The sequence below is a fragment of the Cherax quadricarinatus genome, chromosome 49 (genome assembly GCF_038502225.1).
Source record: "Cherax quadricarinatus isolate ZL_2023a chromosome 49, ASM3850222v1, whole genome shotgun sequence".
NCBI lineage: Eukaryota > Metazoa > Arthropoda > Malacostraca > Decapoda > Parastacidae > Cherax > Cherax quadricarinatus.
Genome location: NC_091340.1, coordinates 18,799,806 through 18,823,865, shown reverse-complemented (window position 1 = coordinate 18,823,865; position 24,060 = coordinate 18,799,806). Strand labels below are relative to the sequence as shown.

At 40.5% G+C, this 24,060-nt stretch overlaps 1 protein-coding gene across 2 annotated transcripts in view; it reads left to right on the top strand.

The window, feature by feature from the left end:
* Nucleotides 1–24,060, top strand: part of LOC128697107 (organic cation transporter protein) — a 444,009-nt gene that overhangs the window by 359,494 nt on the left and 60,455 nt on the right. The window contains exon 9 of one of the 2 annotated variants that reach the window (XM_070095239.1): nucleotides 23,430–23,509. The exons of the other annotated variant lie outside the window; for it this stretch is intronic. Within the exon in view, the coding sequence (XP_069951340.1) occupies nucleotides 23,430–23,509 (80 nt within the window). The remainder of the gene's footprint in view (nucleotides 1–23,429; nucleotides 23,510–24,060) is intronic. 2 annotated transcript variants of the gene reach the window in all.

The window sequence follows — 24,060 nt, the reverse complement described above, 5'->3', positions numbered from 1 at the left end:
AGTGTAGATTGTTACTGTTATACCACACAGTGTGTGAGAGTCGTGTAGGTTGTTACTGTTGTACAACAGAGTGTGTGAGAGTCGTGTACGTTGTTACTGTTATACAACACAGTGTGTGAGAGTTGTGTAGGTTGGTACTGTTATACCACACAGTGTATGAGACTCGTGTAGGTTGGTACTGTTATACCACACAATGTGTGAGAGTCGTGTAGGTTGTTACTGTTATACCACACAGTGTGTGAGAGTCGTGTAGGTCGGTACTGTTATACCACACTGTGTGTGAGAGTCGTGTAGGTAATAACTGTTTTACCACACAATGTGTGAGAATCCTGTAGGTTGGTACTGTTATACCATACAGTGTGTGAGAGTCGTGTAGGTTGTTACTGTTATACCCGACAGTGTGTGAGAGTCGTGTAGGTTGTTACTGTTATACCACACAGTGTGTGTGAGAGTCGTGTAGGTTGGTACTGTTATACCACACAGTGTGTGAGAGTCGCGAAAAGATAATTTTGGGCCTTGAACAATAATATAGTTGAAATATAAACTAACTGCACACACAATATAGTCACTAAGATATGAAAATAATCTATGAGTAGGAATTTCCTTATAGCATAAAATTTGAACTATTAATATCACTATAGGAATATTATTTGAGGTAGTTGATACTATCTAGTGAGGGATGGTTCAAGGTATTGCACAGTAGTATAGTAAGAACATTCACTAGTTTGTTGTTTGTAGTTTGGGAGAAAAGGGAAAATTGTATCACATAAATGTGTAACCTGAGACCCAATCAAACTTTGTTATCTTTTAATTAATTACATTACCTAACAGAATACTCCATTCTACTGAATGTACAGCAGTCCATGCAAACCATATGACCTGTCTTTGTAATACTAAAACTAATTGGTTCTTAAGCTTAATTGTTATCTGTTTACAATAATGTTTTACCACTGAACACATCATTGCTTAGTTAATCTTAAGTTAATTTTAAGCCTGCCCATAATGCTCTGCATACAAGGGGCTTTGGCATGCTGCACTTAACTGTATTCTTTTGTACTTCTCTGTATCATGTTCAAATTAATAAATAAAATAAATAATTAAATATATCACAGAGTGTGTGTGAGATGAATATGTCGTTACTGTTATACCACACAGTGTTTGAGAGTCGTGCAGGTTGTTAGTGTTATACTACACAGTGTGTGTGAGTTGTGTAGGTTGTTACTGTTATATCACACAGTGTGCGTGAGTTGTATAGGATGTTACTGTTATATCACACAGTGTGGGTGAGTTGTATAGGTTGTTACTGTTATATCACACAGTGTGTGTGAGTTGTATAGGTTGTTACTGTTATACCACACAGTGTTTGAGAGTCGTGTTGGTTGATACACTTATACCACACAGTGTGGGTGAGTTGTGAAGGTTGTTCCTGTTATACCACACAGTGTGAGTTGTGTAGGTTTTTACTATTACACCACACAGTATGTGTTATTCGTGTAGGTTACTGTTATACCACACAGTGTGTGTGAGTTGTGCATGCAGGTTGTTACTGTTATACCACACAGTGTGTGCGAGTTGTGTAGGTTGTTACTGTTAAAACACACAGTGTGTGAGGTGTGTAGATTGTTACTGTCATACCACAGTCTGTGAGAATCGTGTAGGTTGTTACTGTTATACCACAGAGTGTCTGAGAGTTGAGCGGGTTTTTACTGTTACATCACACAGCGTTTAGGAGTCGTGTTGGCTGTTACTGTTATACCACATGGTGTTTGGGAGTCTTGTAGGTTGTTACGGTTATACCACACAGTGTTTGAGAGTCGTGTTGCTTTTAACTGTTATACCACACAGTGTGTGAGAGTTGTGTCGCTTTTTACTGTTATACACCATGGTGTGTAAGAGTTGTGAAGGATGCTAATGTTATAACACTCAGTGTGTGTGAGTTGAATATGTCGTTACTATTATACCACACAGTGTTAGAGTGTCATGTAGGTTGTTACTGTTATATCACACAGTGTGCATGAGTTGTATAGGTTGTTACTGTTATATCACAGTGTGCGTGAGTTGTACAGGTTGTTACTGTTATATCACAGTGTGCGTGAGTTGTATAAGTTGTTAATGTTATTCCACACAGTGTGTGTGAGTTGTGCAGGTTGTTACTGTTACATCACACAGTATGTGTGAGTTGAATAGGTTGTTACTGTTATACCACACAGTGTTCAGGAGTCGTGTTGGCTATTTCTGTTATACCACATGGTGTTTGGGAGTCGTGCAGGTTGTTACGGTTATACACACAGTGTGTGTGAGTTGTGTAGAATTTTACTGTTATACCACACAGGGATTAGGAGTCGTGTTGGTTGTTACTGTTATACCACACAGTGTGTGGTATAACAGTTATACCACATGGTGTTTGAGAGTCGTGCAGGTTGTCACTGTTATACTACACAGTGTGTGAGAGTCTTGTAGGTTGTCACTATTATACCACACAGTGTGTGAGAGTCGTGTAGGTTCTTTCTGTTATACAACACAGTGTGTGAGAGTCGAGTAGGTTGTTACTATTATACCACACAGTGTGTGGGAGTCGTTTTGGTTGTTACTATTATACCACAGAGTGTGTGTGAGTTGTGTAGGTTGTTACTGTTATACCACACAGTGTGTGAGAGTCGTGTAGGTAGTTACTGTCGTTCAACAGAGTGTGTAAGAGTTAGTTTAATATGTTTATTATGCACCCCATACCAATCCTTTGGGCGATAGTCAAAAGATTACCGAGGTACATAATTGGTCCAGGGTCTGGACTCCAAAGTTTGATAGCTGAGCAAGTTACAGAGGTAATGAACTCACAATTTACAAATGTAATGAACTCACTATTGACAAAGTTAATGAACTAACAATTTACAAAGGTAATGAACTCCAGGAAGGTCTAGTCACAATCATGACAAATTACAAAGGTATTTACAGATTACACAGGTACGTAATGGGTCCAGGGACTGGGCCACCAAAGTTTTGATAGCTGAACTAGGTACAAAGGTAATGAACTCACAAGTTACAAAGGTAATGAATCCTGTAAGAATGGTTACTTACGTTTATACATGGATACAATCATGATCATGTGTGAGACTCTGGTAGGTTGTTACTCTTGTACCACATAGTATGTGAGAGTCGTGTTGGTTGCTACTGTCATACAACACTGTGTGTGAGAGTTGTGTAGGTTGTTATTGTTATACCACACAGTGTGTATGAGTTGTATAGGTTGTTTTTGTTATACCACACAGTGTGTGAGAGTCGTGTAGGTTGTTACTGTTATACCACACATTGTGTGAAAGTAGTGTAGATTGTTACTGTTATAACACACAGTGTGTGAGAGTCGTGTAGGTTGCTACTGTTATACCACACAGTGTTTGAGAGTCGTGTACCTGGACCTGGAGTTTACCTGGAGAGAGTTTCGGGGGTCAACGCCCCCGCGGCCCGGTCTGTGACCAGGCCTCCTGGTGGATCAGCGCCTGATCAACCAGGCTGTTGCTGCTGGCTGCACGCAAACCAACGTACGAGCCACAGCCCGGCTGATCAGGAACTGACTTTAGGTGCTTGTCCAGTGCCAGCTTGAAGACTGCCAGGGGTCTGTTGGTAATCCCCCTTATGTGTGCTGGGAGGCAGTTGAACAGTCTCGGGCCCCTGACACTTATTGTATGGTCTCTTAACGTGCTAGTGACACCCCTGCTTTTCATTGGGGGGATGGTGCATCGTCTGCCAAGTCTTTTGCTTTCGTAGTGAGTGATTTTCGTGTGCAAGTTCGGTACTAGTCCCTCTAGGATTTTCCAGGTGTATATAATCATGTATCTCTCCCTCCTGCGTTCCAGGGAATACAGGTTTAGAAACCTCAAGCGCTCCCAGTAATTGAGGTGTTTTATCTCCGTTATGCGCGCCGTGAAAGTTCTCTGTACATTTTCTAGGTCGGCAATTTCACCTGCCTTGAAAGGTGCTGTTAGAGTGCAGCAATATTCCAGCCTAGATAGAACAAGTGACCTGAAGAGTGTCATCATGGGCTTGGCCTCCCTAGTTTTGAAGGTTCTCATTATCCATCCTGTCATTTTTCTAGCAGATGCGATTGATACAATGTTATGGTCCTTGAAGGTGAGATCCTCCGACATAATCAAACCCAGGTCTTTGACGTTGGTGTTTCGCTCTATTTTGTGGCCAGAATTTGTTTTGTACTCTGATGAAGATTTAATTTCCTCATGTTTACCATATCTGAGTAATTGAAATTTCTTATCGTTGAACTTCATATTGTTTTCTGCAGCCCACTGAAAGATTTGGTTGATGTCCGCCTGGAGCCTTGCAGTGTCTGCAATGGAAGACACTGTCATGCAGATTCGGGTGTCATCTGCAAAGGAAGACACGGTGCTGTGGCTGACATCCTTGTCTATGTCGGATATGAGGATGAGGAACAAGATGGGAGCTAGTACTGTGCCTTGTGGAACAGAGCTTTTCACCGTAGCTGCCTCGGACTTTACTCTGTTGACGACTACTCTCTGTGTTCTGTTAGTGAGGAAATTATAGATCCATCGACCGACTTTTCCTGTTATTCCTTTAGCACGCATTTTGTGCGCTATTACGCCATGGTCACACTTGTCGAAGGCTTTTGCAAAGTCGGTATATATTACATCTGCATTCTTTTTGTCTTCTAGTGCATTTAGGACCTTGTCGTAGTGATCCAATAGTTGAGACAGACAGGAGCGACCTGTTCTAAACCCATGTTGCCCTGGGTTGTGTAACTGATGGGTTTCTAGATGGGTGGTGTAGGTTGTTTTTGTTATACAACACATTGTGTGAGAGTTGTGTAGGTTGTAACTGTTATTCCACACAGTGTGTGAGAATCCTGTAGGTTGGTACTGTTATACCATACAGTGTGTGAGAGTCGTGTAGGTTGTTACTGTTATACGACACAGTGTGTGAGGTGCGTGTTGGTTGTTACTGTATTACCACACAGTGTGTGAGAGTCTTGTAGGTTGTTACTATTATACCACACAGTGTGTGGGAGTCGTTTTTGTTGTTACTATTATACCACAGAGTGTGTGTGAGTTGTGTAGGTTGTTACTGTTATACCACACAGTGTGTGAGAGTCGTGTAGGTAGTAACTGTCATACAACAGAGTGTGTAAGAGTTAGTTAGTTTAATATGTTTATTATGCACCCAATACCAATCCTTTGGGCGGTAGTCAAAATATTACAGAGGTACAAAATTTGTCCAGGGACTGGACTCCAAAGTTTTGATAGCTGAGCAAGTTACAGAGGTAATGAACTCAATTTACAAATGTAATGAACTCACAATTTACAAAGTTAATAAACTAACAATTTACAAAGGTAATGAACACCAGTAAGGTCTAGTCACAATCATGACAAATTACAAAGATATTTACAGATTACCCAGGAACGTAATTGGTCCAGGGACTAGGCCCCCAAAGTTTTGATAGCTGAACTAGGTACAAAGGTAATGAACTCACAAGTTACAAAGGTAATGAATCCTGTAAGAATGGTTACTTACGTTTATACATGGATACAATCATGATCATGTGTGAGACTCGTGTAGGTTGTTACTGTTGTACCACAGAGTGTGTGAGAGTCGTGTTGGTTGTTACTGTCATACAACACAGTGAGAGTTGTGTAGGTTGTTATTGTTATACCACACAGTGTGTATGAGTTGTATAGGTTGTTATTGTTATACCACACAGTGTGTTTGAGTTGTATACGTTGTTTTTGTTATACCACACAGTGTGTGAGAGTCGTGTAGGTTGTTACTGTTATACCACACATTGTGTGAAAGTAGTGTAGATTGTTACTGTTATACCACACAGTGTGCGAGAGTCGTGTAGGTTGTTACTGTTATACCACACAGTGTGTGAGAGTTGTGTAGGTTGTAACTGTTATTCCACACAGTGTGTGAGAATCCTGTAGGTTGGTACTGTTGTACCATACAGTGTGTGAGAGTCGTGTAGGTTGTTACTGTTATACGACACAGTGTGTGAGAGTCGTGTAGGATATTACTGCTATACCACGTAGTGTGTGAGAGTCGTGTAGGTGGTTACTGTTATACCACACAGTGTGTGAGAGTCGTGTAGATTGTACTGTTATACCACACATTGTGTGAGAGTCGTGTAGGTTGTTTCTGTTATATCACACAGTGTATGAGAGTCGTGTAGGTTGGTACTGTTATACCATACAGTGTGTGAGAGTCGTGTAGGTTATTACTGTTATACCACACAGTGTGTGACAGTCATGTAGGTTGTTACTGTTATACCACACAGTGTGTGAGAGTCGTGTAGTTTGTTACTGTTATACCACACAGTGTGTGAGAGCCGTGTAGGTTATTACTGTTATACCACACAGTGTGTGAGAGTCGTGTAGGTTGTTACTGTTATACCACACAGTATGTGAGAGTCGTGAAGGTTGTTACTGTTATACCACACAGTGTGTGAGAGTCGTGTAGGTTGTTACTGTTATACCACACAGTATGTGAGAGCCGTGTAGGTTGTTACTGTTATACCACACAGTGTGTGAGAGTCGTGTAGGTTGGTACTGTTATATCTCACAATGTGTGAGAGTCGTGTAGGTTGGTACTGTTATGCCACTCAGTGTGTGAGAGTCGTGTAGTTTGGTACTGTTATACCAAACAGTGTGTGAGAGTCGTGTAGGTTGGTACTGTTATACCACAGAGTGTGTGAGAGTCGTGTAGGTTGGTACTGTTATACCACACAGTTTGTGAGAGTCGTGTAGGTTGGTACTGTTATACCACACTGTGTGTGAGAGTCGTATAGGTTGGTACTGTTATACCACACAGTGTGTGAGAGTCGTGTAGGTTGGTACTGTTATACCACACAGTGTGTGAGAGTCGTGTAGGTTGGTACTGTTATACCACACAGTTTGTGAGAGTCGTGTAGGTTGGTACTGTTATACCACACTGTGTGTGAGAGTCGTGTAGGTTGGTACTGTTATACCACACAGTTTGTGAGAGTCGTGTAGGTTGGTACTGTTATACCACACAGTGTGTGAGAGTCGTGTAGGTTGGTACTGTTATACCACACAGTTTGTGAGAGTCGTGTAGGTTGGTACTGTTATACCACACAGTGTGTGAGAGTCGTGTAGGTTGGTACTGTTATACCACACAGTTTGTGAGAGTCGTGTAGGTTGGTACTGTTATACCAAACAGTGTGTGAGAGTCGTAAAAAGATAGTTTTGGGCCTTGAGCATTAATGTAGTTGAAATATACACTAATTAAACACACAATATAGTCACTAAGATATGAAAATAATCTGAGAGTAGGAATTGCCTTATAGCATAAAGTTTCAGCTATTAATATCACTATAGGAATATTATTTGAGGTAGTTGATACTAGCCAGTGAGGGATGGTTCAAGGTATTGCACAGTAGTATAGTAAGAACATCACTAGTTTGTTATTCGTAGTTTGGGAGAAAAGTGAAAATTGTATCACATAAATGTGTAACCTGAGACCCAATCAAACTTTGTTATCTATTAATTACATTACCCAACAGAATACTCCATTCTACTGAATGTACAGCAATGCATGCAACCATACCTGGAGTTTACCTGGAGAGAGTTTCGGGGGTCAACGCCCCCGCGGCCCGGTCTGTGACCAGGCCTCCTGGTGGATCAGCGCCTGATCAACCAGGCTGTTGCTGCTGGCTGCACGCAAACCAACGTACGAGCCACAGCCCGGCTGATCAGGAACTGCCTTTAGGTGCTTGTCCAGTGCCAGCTTGAAGACTGCCAGGGGTCTGTTGGTAATCCCCCTTATGTGTGCTGGGAGGCAGTTGAACAGTCTCGGTCCCCTGACACTTATTGTATGGTCTCTTAACGTGCTAGTGACACCCCTGCTTTTCATTGGGGGGATGGTGCATCGTCTGCCAAGTCTTTTGCTTTCGTAGTGAGTGATTTTCGTGTGCAAGTTCGGTACTAGTCCCTCTAGGATTTTCCAGGTGTATATAATCATGTATCTCTCCCTCCTGCGTTCCAGGGAATACAGGTTTAGAAACCTCAAGCGCTCCCAGTAATTGAGGTGTTTTATCTCCGTTATGCGCGCCGTGAAAGTTCTCTGTAAATTTTCTAGGTCGGCAATTTCACCTGCCTTGAAAGGTGCTGTTAGAGTGCAGCAATATTCCAGCCTAGATAGAACAAGTGATCTGTCTTTGTAATACTCAAAGTAATTGTTACTTAAGCTTAATTGTTATCTGTTTACAATAATGTTTTACCACTGAACACATCATTGCTTAGTTATTCTTTAGTTAATTTTAAGCCTGCCCATAATGTTCTGCATACAAGGGGCTTTGGCATGCTGCACTTAACTGTATTCTTTTGTACTTCTCAGTATCCTGTTCAAATTAATAAATGAATAAAATAAATAAATGAATATACCAAACAGTGTGTGTGAGTTGAATATGTCGTTACTGTTATGCCACACAGTGTTTGAGAGTCGTGTAGGTTGTTAGTGTTATACCACACAGTGTGTGTGAGTTGTTAAGGTTGTTACTGTTATACCACACAGTGACTGAGAGTCGTGTTGCTTTTAACTGTTATACCACACAGTGTGTGAGAGTCGTGTCGCTTTTTACTGTTATTCACCATGGTATGTAAGAGTTGTGAAGGATGCTAATGTTATAACACTCAGTGTGTGTGAGTTGAATATGTCGTTACTGTTATACCACACAGTGTTAGAGAGTCATGTAGGTTGTTAATGTTATATCACACAGTGTGCGTGAGTTGTATAGGTTGTTACTGTTATATCACAGTGTGCGTGAGTTGTATAGGTTGTTACTGTTATATCACAGTGTGCGTGAGTTGTATAGGTTGTTACTGTTATATCACACAGTGTGTGTGAATTGTGTAGGTTGTTACTGTTATATCACACAGTGTGTGTGAGTTGTGTAGGTTGTTACTGTTACATCACACAGTGTGTGTGAGTTGTATAGGTTGTTACTGTTATACCACACAGTGTTCAGGAGTCGTATTGGCTATTTCTGTTATACCACATGGTGTTTGGGAGTCGTGCAGCTTGTTAGGGTTATACACACAGTGTGTCTGAGTTGTGTAGAATTTTACTGTTATTCCACACAGGGTTTAGGAGTCGTGTTGGTTGTTGCTGTTGTACCACACAGTGTGTGGTATAATAGTTATACCACATTGTGTTTGAGAGTCGTGTAGGTTGTCACTGTTATACCACACAGTGTGTGAGTCGTGTAGGTTGTTACTGGTATACCACACAGTGTGTGAGAGTCGTGTTGGTTGTTACTGTATTACCACACAGTGTGTGAGAGTCTTGTAGGTTGTTACTATTATACCACACCGTGTGTGAGAGTCGTGTAGGTTGGTACTGTTATATCACACAGTGTGTGTGAGTTGTGTATGTTGTTACTGTTATATCACACAGTGTGTGTGAGTTGTATAGGTTGTTACTGTTATACCACACAGTGTTTGAGAGTCGTGTTGGTTGATACTCTTATACCACACAGTGTGTGTGAGTTGTGTAGGTTGTTTCTGTTATACCACACAGTGTGTGTGAGTTGTGTAGGTTGATACTATTACACCACACAGTATGTGTGAGTCGTGTAGGTTACTGTTATACCACACAGTGTGTGTGAGTTGTGTAGGTTGTTACTCTTATATCACACAGTGTGTGCGAGTTGTGTAGGTTGTTACTGTTATAACACACAGTGTGTGAGTTGTGTAGATTGTTACTGTCATACCACAGTCTGTGAGAGTCGTTTAGGTTGTTACTGTTATACCACACAGTGTGTGTGAGTTGTGTAGGTTGTTATTGTTATACCACACAGTGTGTGAGAGTCGTGTAGGTTGTCACTGTTATACCACACAATGTGTGAGTGTCGTGTAGGTTGTTACTATTATACCACACAGTGTGTCAGAGTCGCGTAGTTTGTTTCTGTTATACCACACAGTGTGTGAGAGTCGTGTAGGTTGTTACTATTATGCCACACAGTGTGTGGGAGTCATGTTGGTTGTTACTGTTATAACACGCAGTGTGTGAGAATCGTGTAGGTTGTTTCTGATGTACTACACACTATTTGAGAGTAGTGTAGGTTGTTACTGTTATACCACACTGTGTGTGAGTTGTGTAGATTGTTACTGTCATACCACAGTCTGTGAGAGTCGTGTAGGATGTTACCGTTATACTATACAGTGTGTGAGAATCGTGTAGGTTTTTACTGTTCTTCCACACAGTGTATGAGAGCTGTGTAGGTTGTTACTGTTTTTCCACACAGTGTGTGTGAGTTGTTTAGGTTATTATTGTTATACCACTCAGTGTGTGCGAGTCGTGTAGATTGTCGCTGTTATATCACAGAGTGTGTGAGAGTCGTGTAGATTGTCACTGTTATTCCACATAATCTGTGAGAGTTTTGCAGGTTGTTACAGTTATTCCACAGAGTGTGAGAGAGTCTTTTAGGTGTTTACTGTTATACCGCACAGTGTGTGAGAGTCGTGAAGGTAGTTACTGTCATACAACAGAGTGAGTGAGAGTTAGTTAGTTTAATATGTTTATTATGCACCCCATACCCATCCTGTTGGCGGTAGTCAAAAGATTACCGAGGTACATAATTGGTCCAGTGACTGGACTCCAAAGTTTTGATAGCTGAGCAATTTACAGAGGTAATGAACTCACAATTTACAAATGTAATGAACTCACAATTTACAAATGTAATGATCTCCAGGAAGGTCTAGTCACAATCATGACAAATTACGAAGGTATTTACAGATTACAGAGGCGCGTAATGGGTCCAGGGATTCGGCCCTCAAAGTTTTGATAGCTGAACTAGGTACAAAGGTAATGAACTCACAAGTTACAAAGGTAATGAATCCTGTAAGAATGGTTACTTACGTTCATACATGGATACAATCATGATCATGTGTGAGACTCGTGTAGGTTGTTACTGTTGTACCACATAGTGTGTGAGAGTCGTGTTCGTTGTTACTGTCATACAACACAGTGTGTGAGAGTCGTGTAGGTTGTTACTGATATACAACACAATGTGTGAAAGTAGTGTAGATTGTTACTGTTATACCACACAGTGTGTGAGAGTCGTGTACGTTGTTACTGTTGTACCAGACAGTGTGTGAGAGTCGTGTAGGTTGGTACTTTTATACCACACAGTATGTGTGAATCGTGTAGATTGGTACTATTATACCAAACAGTTTGTGAGAGTCGTGTAATTTGTTACTGTTATACCGCACAGTCTGTAAGAATCCTGTAGGTTGGTACTGTTATGAGAGACTAGTGCTATTTTTAATTTGTACTTTTATATTATTAGATTAAACCTATTGTACTTTAGCTCACTCTAGCTCAAAACATAGACTCCACAAAAGTCATTATTAGACCTTAGTGCAATTACAAGTGAGAGTCTTGTTCTATTTTTAATTTGTATTTTTATATTACTAGTTTATACCTAGTTGTACTTTAGTTCACACCAGCACAACACACAGACAACATCAACTTCATTATGTGTAGTAGTGACTATACCCTACATGACCAAAATACTCTAGCTATATACTTGTGCCAAAACAAAAGCATTCACATTGCTAAGCTCACAAACTAGTATTTAGTCACTTAGCCATAATACCAACTTACCTCATAATTTGTAATATTTTGTAATATTTTACAATTAAGAATAAAACTAAGTATGCCCGAAATGCCTAGCCATGCTAAGCGTTCTAGTGGTACACTCTGTAATCTCAATTCTACTACATGTAAACCAAACAATAACCAAATTTCTGTAAACTCAACATTGTAATCCTTATAGAGAATAAACTTTGAAATTGAATTTGAATTTGAATTGAATACAGTGTGTGAGAGTCGTGTAGATTGTTACTGTTATACCAAACAGCGTGTGAGAGTCGTGTAGGTTGTTACTGTTATACCACACAATGTGTGAGAGTCGTGGATGTTGTTACTTTTATACCACACAGTGTGTGAGAATCGTGTAGGTTGCACTGTTTTACCACACAATGTGTGAGAGTCGTGTTGGTTGGTAATGTTATACCATACAGTGTGTGAGAGTCCTGTAGGTTGTTACTGTTATACCACACAGTGTGTGAGAGTCGTGTAGGTTGTCACTCTTATACCACAGAGTGTGTGTGAGTTGTGTGGGTTTTTACTGTTATACCACACAGCGTTTAGGAGTCGTGTTGGCTGTTACTCTTGTACCACATGGTGTTTGAGGGTCGTGTAGGTTGTTACGGTTATACCACACAGTGTGTGTGAGTTGTGTAAGTTTTTACTGTTATACCACACAGTGTTTAGGAGTCGTGTTGGTTTTTACTGTTATACCACACAGTGTGTGAGAGTCGTGTAGGTTGTCACTGTTATACCACACAGTGTGTGAGAGTCGTGTAGGTTGTTACTGTTATACCACACTGTGTGTGAGAGTCCTGTTGGTTGTTACTGTTATTCCACACAGTGTGTGAGAGTCGTGTAGGTTACTATTATACCACACAGTGTGTGAGAGTCGCGTATGTTTTTTTCTGTTATACCACACAGTGTATGAGAGTCGTGTAGGTTGTTACTATTATACCACACAGTGTGTGGGAGTCATGTTGGTTGTTACTGTTATAACACACAGTGTGTGAGAATCGTGTAGGCTATTTCTGTTATACTGCAGACTGTTTTGGAGTATTGTAGGTAGTTACTGTTATACCACACAGTGTGTGAGTTGCGTAGATTGTTACTGTCATACCACAGTGTGTGAGAGTCGTGTAGGTTGTTACTGTTATACCGCACAGTGTGTGAGAATCGTGTAGTTTGTTACTGTCATTCCACAGAGTGTATGAGAGCTGTGTAGGTTGTTACTGTTATATCACACACTGTTTGAGAGTCTTGCTGTTTTTTACTGTTATACCACAGAGTGTGTGTGAGTTGTTTAGGTTATTATTGTTATACCACACAGTGTGTGAGAGTCGTGTAGGTAGTTATTGTCATACAACAGAGTGTGTGAGAGTTAGTTAGTTTAATATGTTTATTATGCACCCCATACCAATCCTTTTGGCGATAGTCAAAAGATTACCGAGGTACATAATTGGTCCAGTGACTGGACTCCAAAGTTTTGATAGCTGAGCAAGTTACAGAGGTAATGAACTCACAATTTACAAATGTAATGAACTCACAATTTACAAAGTTAATGAACTCACAAATTACAAAGGTAATGAACTCCAGGAAGGTCTAGTCACAATCATGACAAATTACAAAGGAATTTACAGATTACAGAGGTATGTAATGGGTACAGGGACTGGGCCCCCAAAGTTTTGATAGCTCAACTAGGTACAAAGGTAATGAACTCACAAATTACAAAGGTAATGAATGCTGTAAGAATGGTTACGTACGTTTATACATGGATACAATCATGATCATGTGTGAGACTTGTGTAGGTTGTTACTGTTGTACCACATAGTGTGTGAGAGTCGTGTTGGTTGTTACTGTCATACAACACAGTGTGTGAGAGTTGTGTAGGTTGTTATTGTTATACCACACAGTGTGTATGAGTTGTATAGGTTGTTTTTGTTATACCACACAGTGTGTGAGAGTCGTGTAGGTTGTTACTGTTATAAAACACAGTGTGTGAGACTTGTGTAGGTTGTAACTGTTATACCACACAGTGTGTGAGAATCCTGTACGTTGGTACTGTTATACCATACAGTGTGTGAAAGTCGTGTACGTTGTTACGGTTATACCACACAGTGTGTGTGAGTTGTGTAAGTTTTTATTGTTATACCACACAGTGTTTAGGAGTCGTGTTGGGTTTATCTGTTAAACCACACAGTGAGTTAGAGTCGTGTAGGTCGTCACTGTTATACTACAAAGTGTGTGAGAGTCTTGTGGGTTGTTATTGTTATACCACACAGTGTGTATGAGTTGTATAGGTTGTTTTTGTTATACCACACAGTGTTTAGGAGTCGTGTTGGCTTTATCTGTTATACCACACAGTGTGTGAGAGTCGTGTAGGTCGTCACTGTTATACTACAAAGTGTGTGAGAGTCTTGCAGGCTGTACTGTTATACGACACAGTGTGTGAGAGTCGTGTTGGTTGTTGCTGTTATACCACACAGTGTGTGAGAGTCTTGTAGGTTGTTATTATCATACCACACAGTGTGTATGAGTTGTATAGTTTGTTTTTGTTATACCACACAGTGTGTGAGAGTCGTGTAGGTTGTCATTGTTATACCACACATTGAGTGAAAGTAGTGTAGATTGTTACTGTTATACCACACAGTGTGTGAGAGTCGTGTAGGTTGTTACTGTTGTACAACAGAGTGTGTGAGAGTCGTGTACGTTGTTACTGTTATACAACACAGTGTGTGAGAGTTGTGTAGGTTGGTACTGTTATACCACACAGTGTATGAGACTCGTGTAGGTTGGTACTGTTATACCACACAATGTGTGAGAGTCGTGTAGGTTGTTACTGTTATACCACACAGTGTGTGAGAGTCGTGTAGGTCGTCACTGTTATACTACAAAGTGTGTGAGAGTCTTGTGGGTTGTTATTGTTATACCACACAGTGTGTATGAGTTGTATAGGTTGTTTTTGTTATACCACACAGTGTTTAGGAGTCGTGTTGGCTTTATCTGTTATACCACACAGTGTGTGAGAGTCGTGTAGGTCGTCACTGTTATACTACAAAGTGTGTGAGAGTCTTGCAGGCTGTACTGTTATACGACACAGTGTGTGAGAGTCGTGTTGGTTGTTGCTGTTATACCACACAGTGTGTGAGAGTCTTGTAGGTTGTTATTGTCATACCACACAGTGTGTATGAGTTGTATAGTTTGTTTTTGTTATACCACACAGTGTGTGAGAGTCGTGTAGGTTGTCATTGTTATACCACACATTGAGTGAAAGTAGTGTAGATTGTTACTGTTATACCACACAGTGTGTGAGAGTCGTGTAGGTTGTTACTGTTGTACAACAGAGTGTGTGAGAGTCGTGTACGTTGTTACTGTTATACAACACAGTGTGTGAGAGTTGTGTAGGTTGGTACTGTTATACCACACAGTGTATGAGACTCGTGTAGGTTGGTACTGTTATACCACACAATGTGTGAGAGTCGTGTAGGTTGTTACTGTTATACCACACAGTGTGTGAGAGTCGTGTAGGTCGGTACTGTTATACCACACTGTGTGTGAGAGTCGTGTAGGTAATAACTGTTTTACCACACAATGTGTGAGAATCCTGTAGGTTGGTACTGTTATACCATACAGTGTGTGAGAGTCGTGTAGGTTGTTACTGTTATACCCGACAGTGTGTGAGAGTCGTGTAGGTTGTTACTGTTATACCACACAGTGTGTGTGAGAGTCGTGTAGGTTGGTACTGTTATACCACACAGTGTGTGAGAGTCGCGAAAAGATAATTTTGGGCCTTGAACAATAATATAGTTGAAATATAAACTAACTGCACACACAATATAGTCACTAAGATATGAAAATAATCTATGAGTAGGAATTTCCTTATAGCATAAAATTTGAACTATTAATATCACTATAGGAATATTATTTGAGGTAGTTGATACCAGCTAGTGAGGGATGGTTCAAGGTATTGCACAGTAGTATAGTAAGAACATTCACTAGTTTGTTGTTTGTAGTTTGGGAGAAAAGGGAAAATTGTATCACATAAATGTGTAACCTGAGACCCAATCAAACTTTGTTATCTTTTAATTACATTACCTAACAGAATACTCCATTCTACTGAATGTACAGCAGTGCATGCAAACCATATGACCTGTCTTTGTAATTCTCAAACTAATTGGTACTTAAGCTTAATTGTTATCTGTTTACAATAATGTTTTACCACTGAACACATCATTGCTTAGTTAATCTTAAGTTAATTTTAAGCCTGCCCATAATGCTCTGCATACAAGGGGCTTTGGCATACTGCACTTAACTGTATTCTTTTGTACTTCTCTGTATCATGTTCAAATTAATAAATAAAATAAATAATTAAATATACCACAGAGTGTGTGTGAGTTGAATATGTCGTTACTGTTATACCACACAGTGTTTGAGAGTCGTGCAGGTTGTTAGTGTTATACTACACAGTGTGTGTGAGTTGTGTAGGTTGTTACTGTTATACCACACAGTGTTTGAGAACCGTGTCGCTTTTATCTGTTATACCACACAGTGTGTGAGAGTCGTGTCGCTTTTTACTGTTATACACCATGGTGTGTAAGAGTTGCGAAGGATGTTAATGTTATAACACACAGTGTGTGTGAATTGAATATGTCGTTACTGTTATACCACACAGTGTTTGAGAGTCGTGTAGGTTGTTACTGTTATATCACACAGTGTGCGTGAGTTGTATAGGTTGTTACTGTTATATCACACAGTGTGCGTGAGTTGTATAGGATGTTACTGTTATATCACACAGTGTGCGTGAGTTGTATAGGTTGTTACTGTTATATCACACAGTGTGTGTGAGTTGTATAGGTTGTTAATCCTATTACACACAGTGTGTGTGAGTTGTGCATGTTGTTACTGTTACATCACACAGTGTGTGTGAGTTGTATAGGTTGTTACTGTTATACCACACAGTGTTTGAGAGTCGTGTTGGTTGATACACTTATACCACACAGTGTGGGTGAGTTGTGAAGGTTGTTCCTGTTATACCACACAGTGTGAGTTGTGTAGGTTTTTACTATTACACCACACAGTATGTGTGAGTCGTGTAGGTTACTGTTATACCACACAGTGTGTGTGAGTTGTGCATGCAGGTTGTTACTGTTATACCACACAGTGTGTGCGAGTTGTGTAGGTTGTTACTGTTAAAACACACAGTGTGTGAGGTGTGTAGATTGTTACTGTCATACCACAGTCTGTGAGAATCGTGTAGGTTGTTACTGTTATACCACATGGTGTTTGGGAGTCTTGTAGGTTGTTACGGTTATACCACACAGTGTTTGAGAGTCGTGTTGCTTTTAACTGTTATACCACACAGTGTGTGAGAGTCGTGTCGCTTTTTACTGTTATACACCATGGTGTGTAAGAGTTGTGAAGGATGCTAATGTTATAACACTCAGTGTGTGTGAGTTGAATATGTCGTTACTATTATACCACACAGTGTTCAGGAGTCGTGTTGGCTATTTCTGTTATACCACATGGTGTTTGGGAGTCGTGCAGGTTGTTACGGTTATACACACAGTGTGCATGAGTTGTATAGGTTGTTACTGTTATATCACAGTGTGCGTGAGTTGTACAGGTTGTTACTGTTATATCACAGTGTGCGTGAGTTGTATAGGTTGTTAATGTTATTCCACACAGTGTGTGTGAGTTGTGCAGGTTGTTACTGTTACATCACACAGTATGTGTGAGTTGAATAGGTTGTTACTGTTATACCACACAGTGTTCAGGAGTCGTGTTGGCTATTTCTGTTATACCACATGGTGTTTGGGAGTCGTGCAGGTTGTTACGGTTATACACACAGTGTGTGTGAGTTGTGTAGAATTTTTTCTGTTATACCACACAGGGATTAGGAGTCGTGTTGGTTGTTACTGTTATACCACACAGTGTGTGGTATAACAGTTATACCACATGGTGTTTGAGAGTCGTGCAGGTTGTCACTGTTATACCACACAGTGTGTGAGAGTCTTGTAGGTTGTCACTATTATACCACACAGTGTGTGAGAGTCGTGTAGGTTCTTTCTGTTATACAACACAGTGTGTGAGAGTCGAGTAGGTTGTTACTATTATACCACACAGTGTGTGGGAGTCGTTTTGGTTGTTACTATTATACCACAGAGTGTGTGTGAGTTGTGTAGGTTGTTACTGTTATACCACACAGTGTGTGAGAGTCGTGTAGGTAGTTACTGTCATACAACAGAGTGTGTAAGAGTTAGTTTAATATGTTTATTATGCACCCCATACCAATCCTTTGGGCAATAGTCAAAAGATTACCGAGGTACATAATTGGTCCAGGGTCTGGACTCCAAAGTTTGATAGCTGAGCAAGTTACAGAGGTAATGAACTCACAATTTACAAATGTAATGAACTCACTATTGACAAAGTTAATGAACTAACAATTTACAAAGGTAATGAACTCCAGGAAGGTCTAGTCACAATCATGACAAATTACAAAGGTATTTACAGATTACACAGGTACGTAATGGGTCCAGGGACTGGGCCACCAAAGTTTTGATAGCTGAACTAGGTACAAAGGTAATGAACTCACAAGTTACAAAGGTAATGAATCCTGTAAGAATGGTTACTTACGTTTATACATGGATACAATCATGATCATGTGTGAGACTCTGGTAGGTTGTTACTCTTGTACCACATAGTATGTGAGAGTCGTGTTGGTTGTTACTGTCATACAACACAGTGTGTGAGAGTTGTGTAGGTTGTTATTGTTATACCACACAGTGTGTATGAGTTGTATAGGTTGTTTTTGTTATACCACACAGTGTGTGAGAGTCGTGTAGGTTGTTACTGTTATACCATACAGTGTGTGAGAATCCTGTATAGCATCCTGTTATACCATACCATCCTGTGAGAATCCTGTTATACCATACAGTGTGTGAGAGTCGTGTAGGTTGTTACTGTTATACGACACAATGTGTGAGGTGCGTGTTGGTTGTTACTGTATTACCACACAGTGTGTGAGAGTCTTGTAGGTTGTTACTATTATACCACACAGTGTGTGGGAGTCGTTTTTGTTGTTACTATTTTACCACAGAGTGTGTGTGAGTTGTGTAGGTTGTTACTGTTATACCACACAGTGTGTGAGAGTCGTGTAGGTAGTAACTGTCATACAACAGAGTGTGTAAGAGTTAGTTAGTTTAATATGTTTATTATGCACCCAATACCAATCCTTTGGGCGGTAGTCAAAATATTACCGAGGTACAAAATTTGTCCAGGGTCTGGACTCCAAAGTTTTGATAGCTGAGCAAGTTACATAGGTAATGAACTCACAATTTACAAATGTAATGAACTCACAATTTACAAAGTTAATGAACTAACAATTTACAAAGGTAATGAACACCAGTAAGGTCTAGTCACAATCATGACAAATTACAAAGATATTTACAGATTACCCAGGAGCGTAATTGGTCCAGGGACTAGGCCCCCAAAGTTTTGATAGCTGAACTAGGTACAAAGGTAATGAACTCACAAGTTACAAAGGTAATGAATCCTGTAAGAATGGTTACTTACGTTTATACATGGATACAATCATGATCATGTGTGAGACTCGTGTAGGTTGTTACTGTTGTACCACATAGTGTGTGAGAGTCGTGTTCGTTGTTACTGTCATACAACACAGTGTGTGAGAGTCGTGTAGGTTGTTATTGTTATACCACACAGTGTGTTTGAGTTGTATACGTTGTTTTTGTTATACCACACAGTGTGTGAGAGTCGTGTAGGTTGTTACTGTTATACCACACATTGTGTGAAAGTAGTGTAGATTGTTACTGTTATACCACACAGTGTGCGAGAGTCGTGTAGGTTGTTACTGTTATACCACACAGTGTGTGAGAGTTGTGTAGGTTGTAACTGTTATTCCACACAGTGTGTGAGAATCCTGTAGGTTGGTACTGTTGTACCATACAGTGTGTGAGAGTCGTGTAGGTTGTTACTGTTATACGACACAGTGTGTGAGAGTCGTGTAGGATGTTACTGGTATACCACGTAGTGTGTGAGAGTCGTGTAGGTGGTTACTGTTATACCACACAGTGTGTGAGAGTCGTGTAGATTGTACTGTTATACCACACATTGTGTGAGAGTCGTGTAGGTTGTTACTGTTATATCACACAGTTTGTGAGAGTCGTGTAGGTTGGTACTGTTATACCATACAGTGTGTGAGAGTCGTGTAGGTTATTACTGTTATACCACACAGTGTGTGACAGTCGTGTAGGTTGTTACTGTTATACGACACAGTGTGTGAGAGTCGTGTAGTTTGTTACTGTTATACCACACAGTGTGTGAGAGCCGTGTAGGTTATTACTGTTATACCACACAGTGTGTGAGAGTCGTGTAGGTTGTTACTGTTATACCACACAGTATGTGAGAGTCGTGAAGGTTGTTACTGTTATACCACACAGTGTGTGAGAGTCGTGTAGGTTGTTACTGTTATACCACACAGTGTGTGAGAGCCGTGTAGGTTGTTACTGTTATACCACACAGTGTGTGAGAGTCGTGTAGGTTGGTACTGTTATACCTCACAATGTGTGAGAGTCGTGTAGGTTGGTATTGTTATACCACTCAGTGTGTGAGAGTCGTGTAGTTTGGTACTGTTATACCAAACAGTGTGTGAGAGTCGTGTAGGTTGGTACTGTTATACCACAGAGTGTGTGAGAGTCGTGTAGGTTGGTACTGTTATACCACACAGTTTGTGAGAGTCGTGTAGGTTGGTACTGTTATACCACACTGTGTGTGAGAGTCGTGTAGGTTGGTACTGTTATACCACACAGTGTGTGAGAGTCGTGTAGGTTGGTACTGTTATACCACACAGTGTGTGAGAGTCGTGTAGGTTGGTACTGTTATACCACACAGTTTGTGAGAGTCGTGTAGGTTGGTACTGTTATACCACACAGTGTGTGAGAGTCGTGTAGGTTGGTACTGTTATACCACACAGTTTGTGAGAGTCGTGTAGGTTGGTACTGTTATACCACACAGTGTGTGAGAGTCGTGTAGGTTGGTACTGTTATACCACACAGTTTGTGAGAGTCGTGTAGGTTGGTACTGTTATACCACACAGTGTGTGAGAGTCGTGTAGGTTGGTACTGTTATACCACACAGTTTGTGAGAGTCGTGTAGGTTGGTACTGTTATACCAAACAGTGTGTGAGAGTCGTAAAAAGATAGTTTTGGGCCTTGAGCATTAATGTAGTTGAAATATACACTAATTAAACACACAATATAGTCACTAAGATATGAAAATAATCTGAGAGTAGGAATTGCCTTATAGCATAAAGTTTCAGCTATTAATATCACTATAGGAATATTATTTGAGGTAGTTGATACTAGCCAGTGAGGGATGGTTCAAGGTATTGCACAGTAGTATAGTAAGAACATCACTAGTTTGTTATTCGTAGTTTGGGAGAAAAGTGAAAATTGTATCACAAAAATGTGTAACCTGAGACCCAATCAAACTTTGTTATCTATTAATTACATTACCCAACAGAATAGTCCATTCTACTGAATGTACAGCAATGCATGCAACCATATGATCTGTCTTTGTAATACTCAAACTAATTGTTACTTAAGCTTAATTGTTATCTGTTTACAATAATGTTTTACCACTGAACACATCATTGCTTAGTTATTCTTTAGTTAATTTTAAGCCTGCCCATAATGTTCTGCATACAAGGGGCTTTGGCATGCTGCACTTAACTGTATTCTTTTGTACTTCTCAGTATCCTGTTCAAATTAATAAATGAATAAAATAAATAAATGAATATACCACACAGTGTGTGTGAGTTGAATATGTCGTTACTGTTATGCCACACAGTGTTTGAGAGTCGTGTAGGTTGTTAGTGTTATACCACACAGTGTGTGTGAGTTGTGAAGGTTGTTACTGTTATACCACACAGTGACTGAGAGTCGTGTTGCTTTTAACTGTTATACCACACAGTGTGTGAGAGTCGTTTCGCTTTTTACTGTTATTCACCATGGTATGTAAGAGTTGTGAAGGATGCTAATGTTATAACACTCAGTGTGTGTGAGTTGAATATGTCTGTTATACAACACACAGTGTTAGAGAGTCATGTAGGTTGTTAATGTTATATCACACAGTGTGCGTGAGTTGTATAGGTTGTTACTGTTATATCACAGTGTGCGTGAGTTGTATAGGTTGTTACTGTTATATCACAGTGTGCGTGAGTTGTATAGGTTGTTACTGTTATATCACACAGTGTGTGTGAGTTGTGTAGGTTGTTACTGTTACATCACACAGTGTGTGTGAGTTGTATAGGTTGTTACTGTTATACCACACAGTGTTCAGGAGTCGTGTTGGCTATTTCTGTTATACCACATGGTGTTTGGAAGTCGTGCAGCTTGTTACGGTTATACACACAGTGTGTCTGAGTTGTGTAGAATTTTACTGTTATTCCACACAGGGTTTAGGAGTCGTGTTGGTTGTTGCTGTTGTACCACACAGTGTGTGGTATAATAGTTATACCACATTGTGTTTGAGAGTCGTGTAGGTTGTCACTATTATACCACACAGTGTGTGAGAGTCGTGTAGGTTGTTACTGGTATACCACACAGTGTGTGATAGTCGTGTTGGTTGTTACTGTATTACCACACAGTGTGTGAGAGTCTTGTAGGTTGTTACTATTATACCACACCGTGTGTGAGAGTCGTGTAGGTTGGTACTGTTATATCACACAGTGTGTGTGAGTTGTGTAGGTAGTTACTGTTATATCACACAGTGTGTGTGAGTTGTATAGGTTGTTACTGTTATACCACACAGTGTTTGAGAGTCGTGTTGGTTGATACTCTTATACCACACAGTGAGTGTGAGTTGTGTAGGTTGTTTCTGTTATACCACACAGTGTGTGTGAGTTGTGTAGGTTGTTACTATTACACCACACAGTTTGTGTGAGTCGTGTAGGTTACTGTTATACCACACAGTGTGTGTGAGTTGTGTAGGTTGTTACTCTTATACCACACAGTGTGTGCGAGTTGTGTAGGTTGTTACTGTTATAACACACAGTGTGTGAGTTGTGTAGATTGTTACTGTCATACCACAGTCTGTGAGAGTCGTTTAGGTTGTTACTGTTATACCACACAATGTGTGAGTTGTGTAGGTTGTCACTGTTATACCACACAGTGTGTGTGAGTTGTGTAGGTTGTTATTGTTATACCACACAGTGTGTGAGAGTCGTGTAGGTTGTTACTGTTATATCACACACTGTTTGAGAGTCTTGCTGGTTGTTACTATTATACCACACAATGTGTGTGAGTTGTTTAGGTTATTATTGTTATACCACTCAGTGTGTGCGAGTCGTGTAGATTGTCGCTGTTATAACACAGAGTGTGTTAGAGTCGTGTAGATTGTTACTGTCATTCCACACAATCTGTGAGAGTTGTGCAGGTTGTTACTGTTATTCTACACAGTGTGTGAGAGTCTTGTAGGTGTTTACTGTTATACCACACAGTATGTGAGAGTCGTGTAGGTTGTTACTGTCATACAACAGAGTGTGTGAGACTCGTGTAGGTTGTTTCTGTTGTACCACATAGTGTGTGAGAGTCGAGTTGGTTGTTACTGTCATACAACACAGTGTGTGAGAGTTGTGAAGGTTGTTATTGTTATACCACACAGTGTTTTAGATGTGTTTTGTTACTGTTATATCACACAGTGTGTGAGAGGTGTAGGATGTTACTGTTATACCACACAGTGTGTGAGAGTCACGTAGGTTGTTAATGTGTGTTATTCCACAGACTGGGACGGAAGGGAACGCTTTTAATCGCCTATTTTCTCTGTGGAGTCGCATGCTTTTTATGCGGATTCATGCCTGAAGGTAAATTTTGTGAGTTTGCTGTATATCCCATGCCCACACTCACTTCCAAATCCATGCCCACATTAACTTTCACGCCCATGCTAACACTCACTTCCACATCCATGCCCACACTTGCTTCCACATCCTTGCCCACACTCACTTCCAAATCCATGCCCACACTCACTTCCACATCCATGACCACAGTGACTTCCATATCCATGCCCACAGTGACTTCCACATCCATGCCCACACTCACTTCCACATCCATGACTCAAGAAATCGTAATGACACGATTGCAAATAAACCATACCCCCGGCCGGGATTGAACCCGCGGTCATAGAGTCTCAAAACTCCAGCCCGTCGCGTTAGCCACTAGACCAGCTAGCCACAATAAGATTCATCCAACTAGGTATATTTCTACACCATAGGAAAGTTAGCACAGGCACCTCTGTGACCACAAATGCAAGTTTTTACAGACGAATCTCCAGCTAGCGTGGCCGTGACGAACTCTAGCTCAAGTCCCTCCACTGTGAACCGCGGGTTCAATCCCGGCCGGGGGTATGGTTTATTTG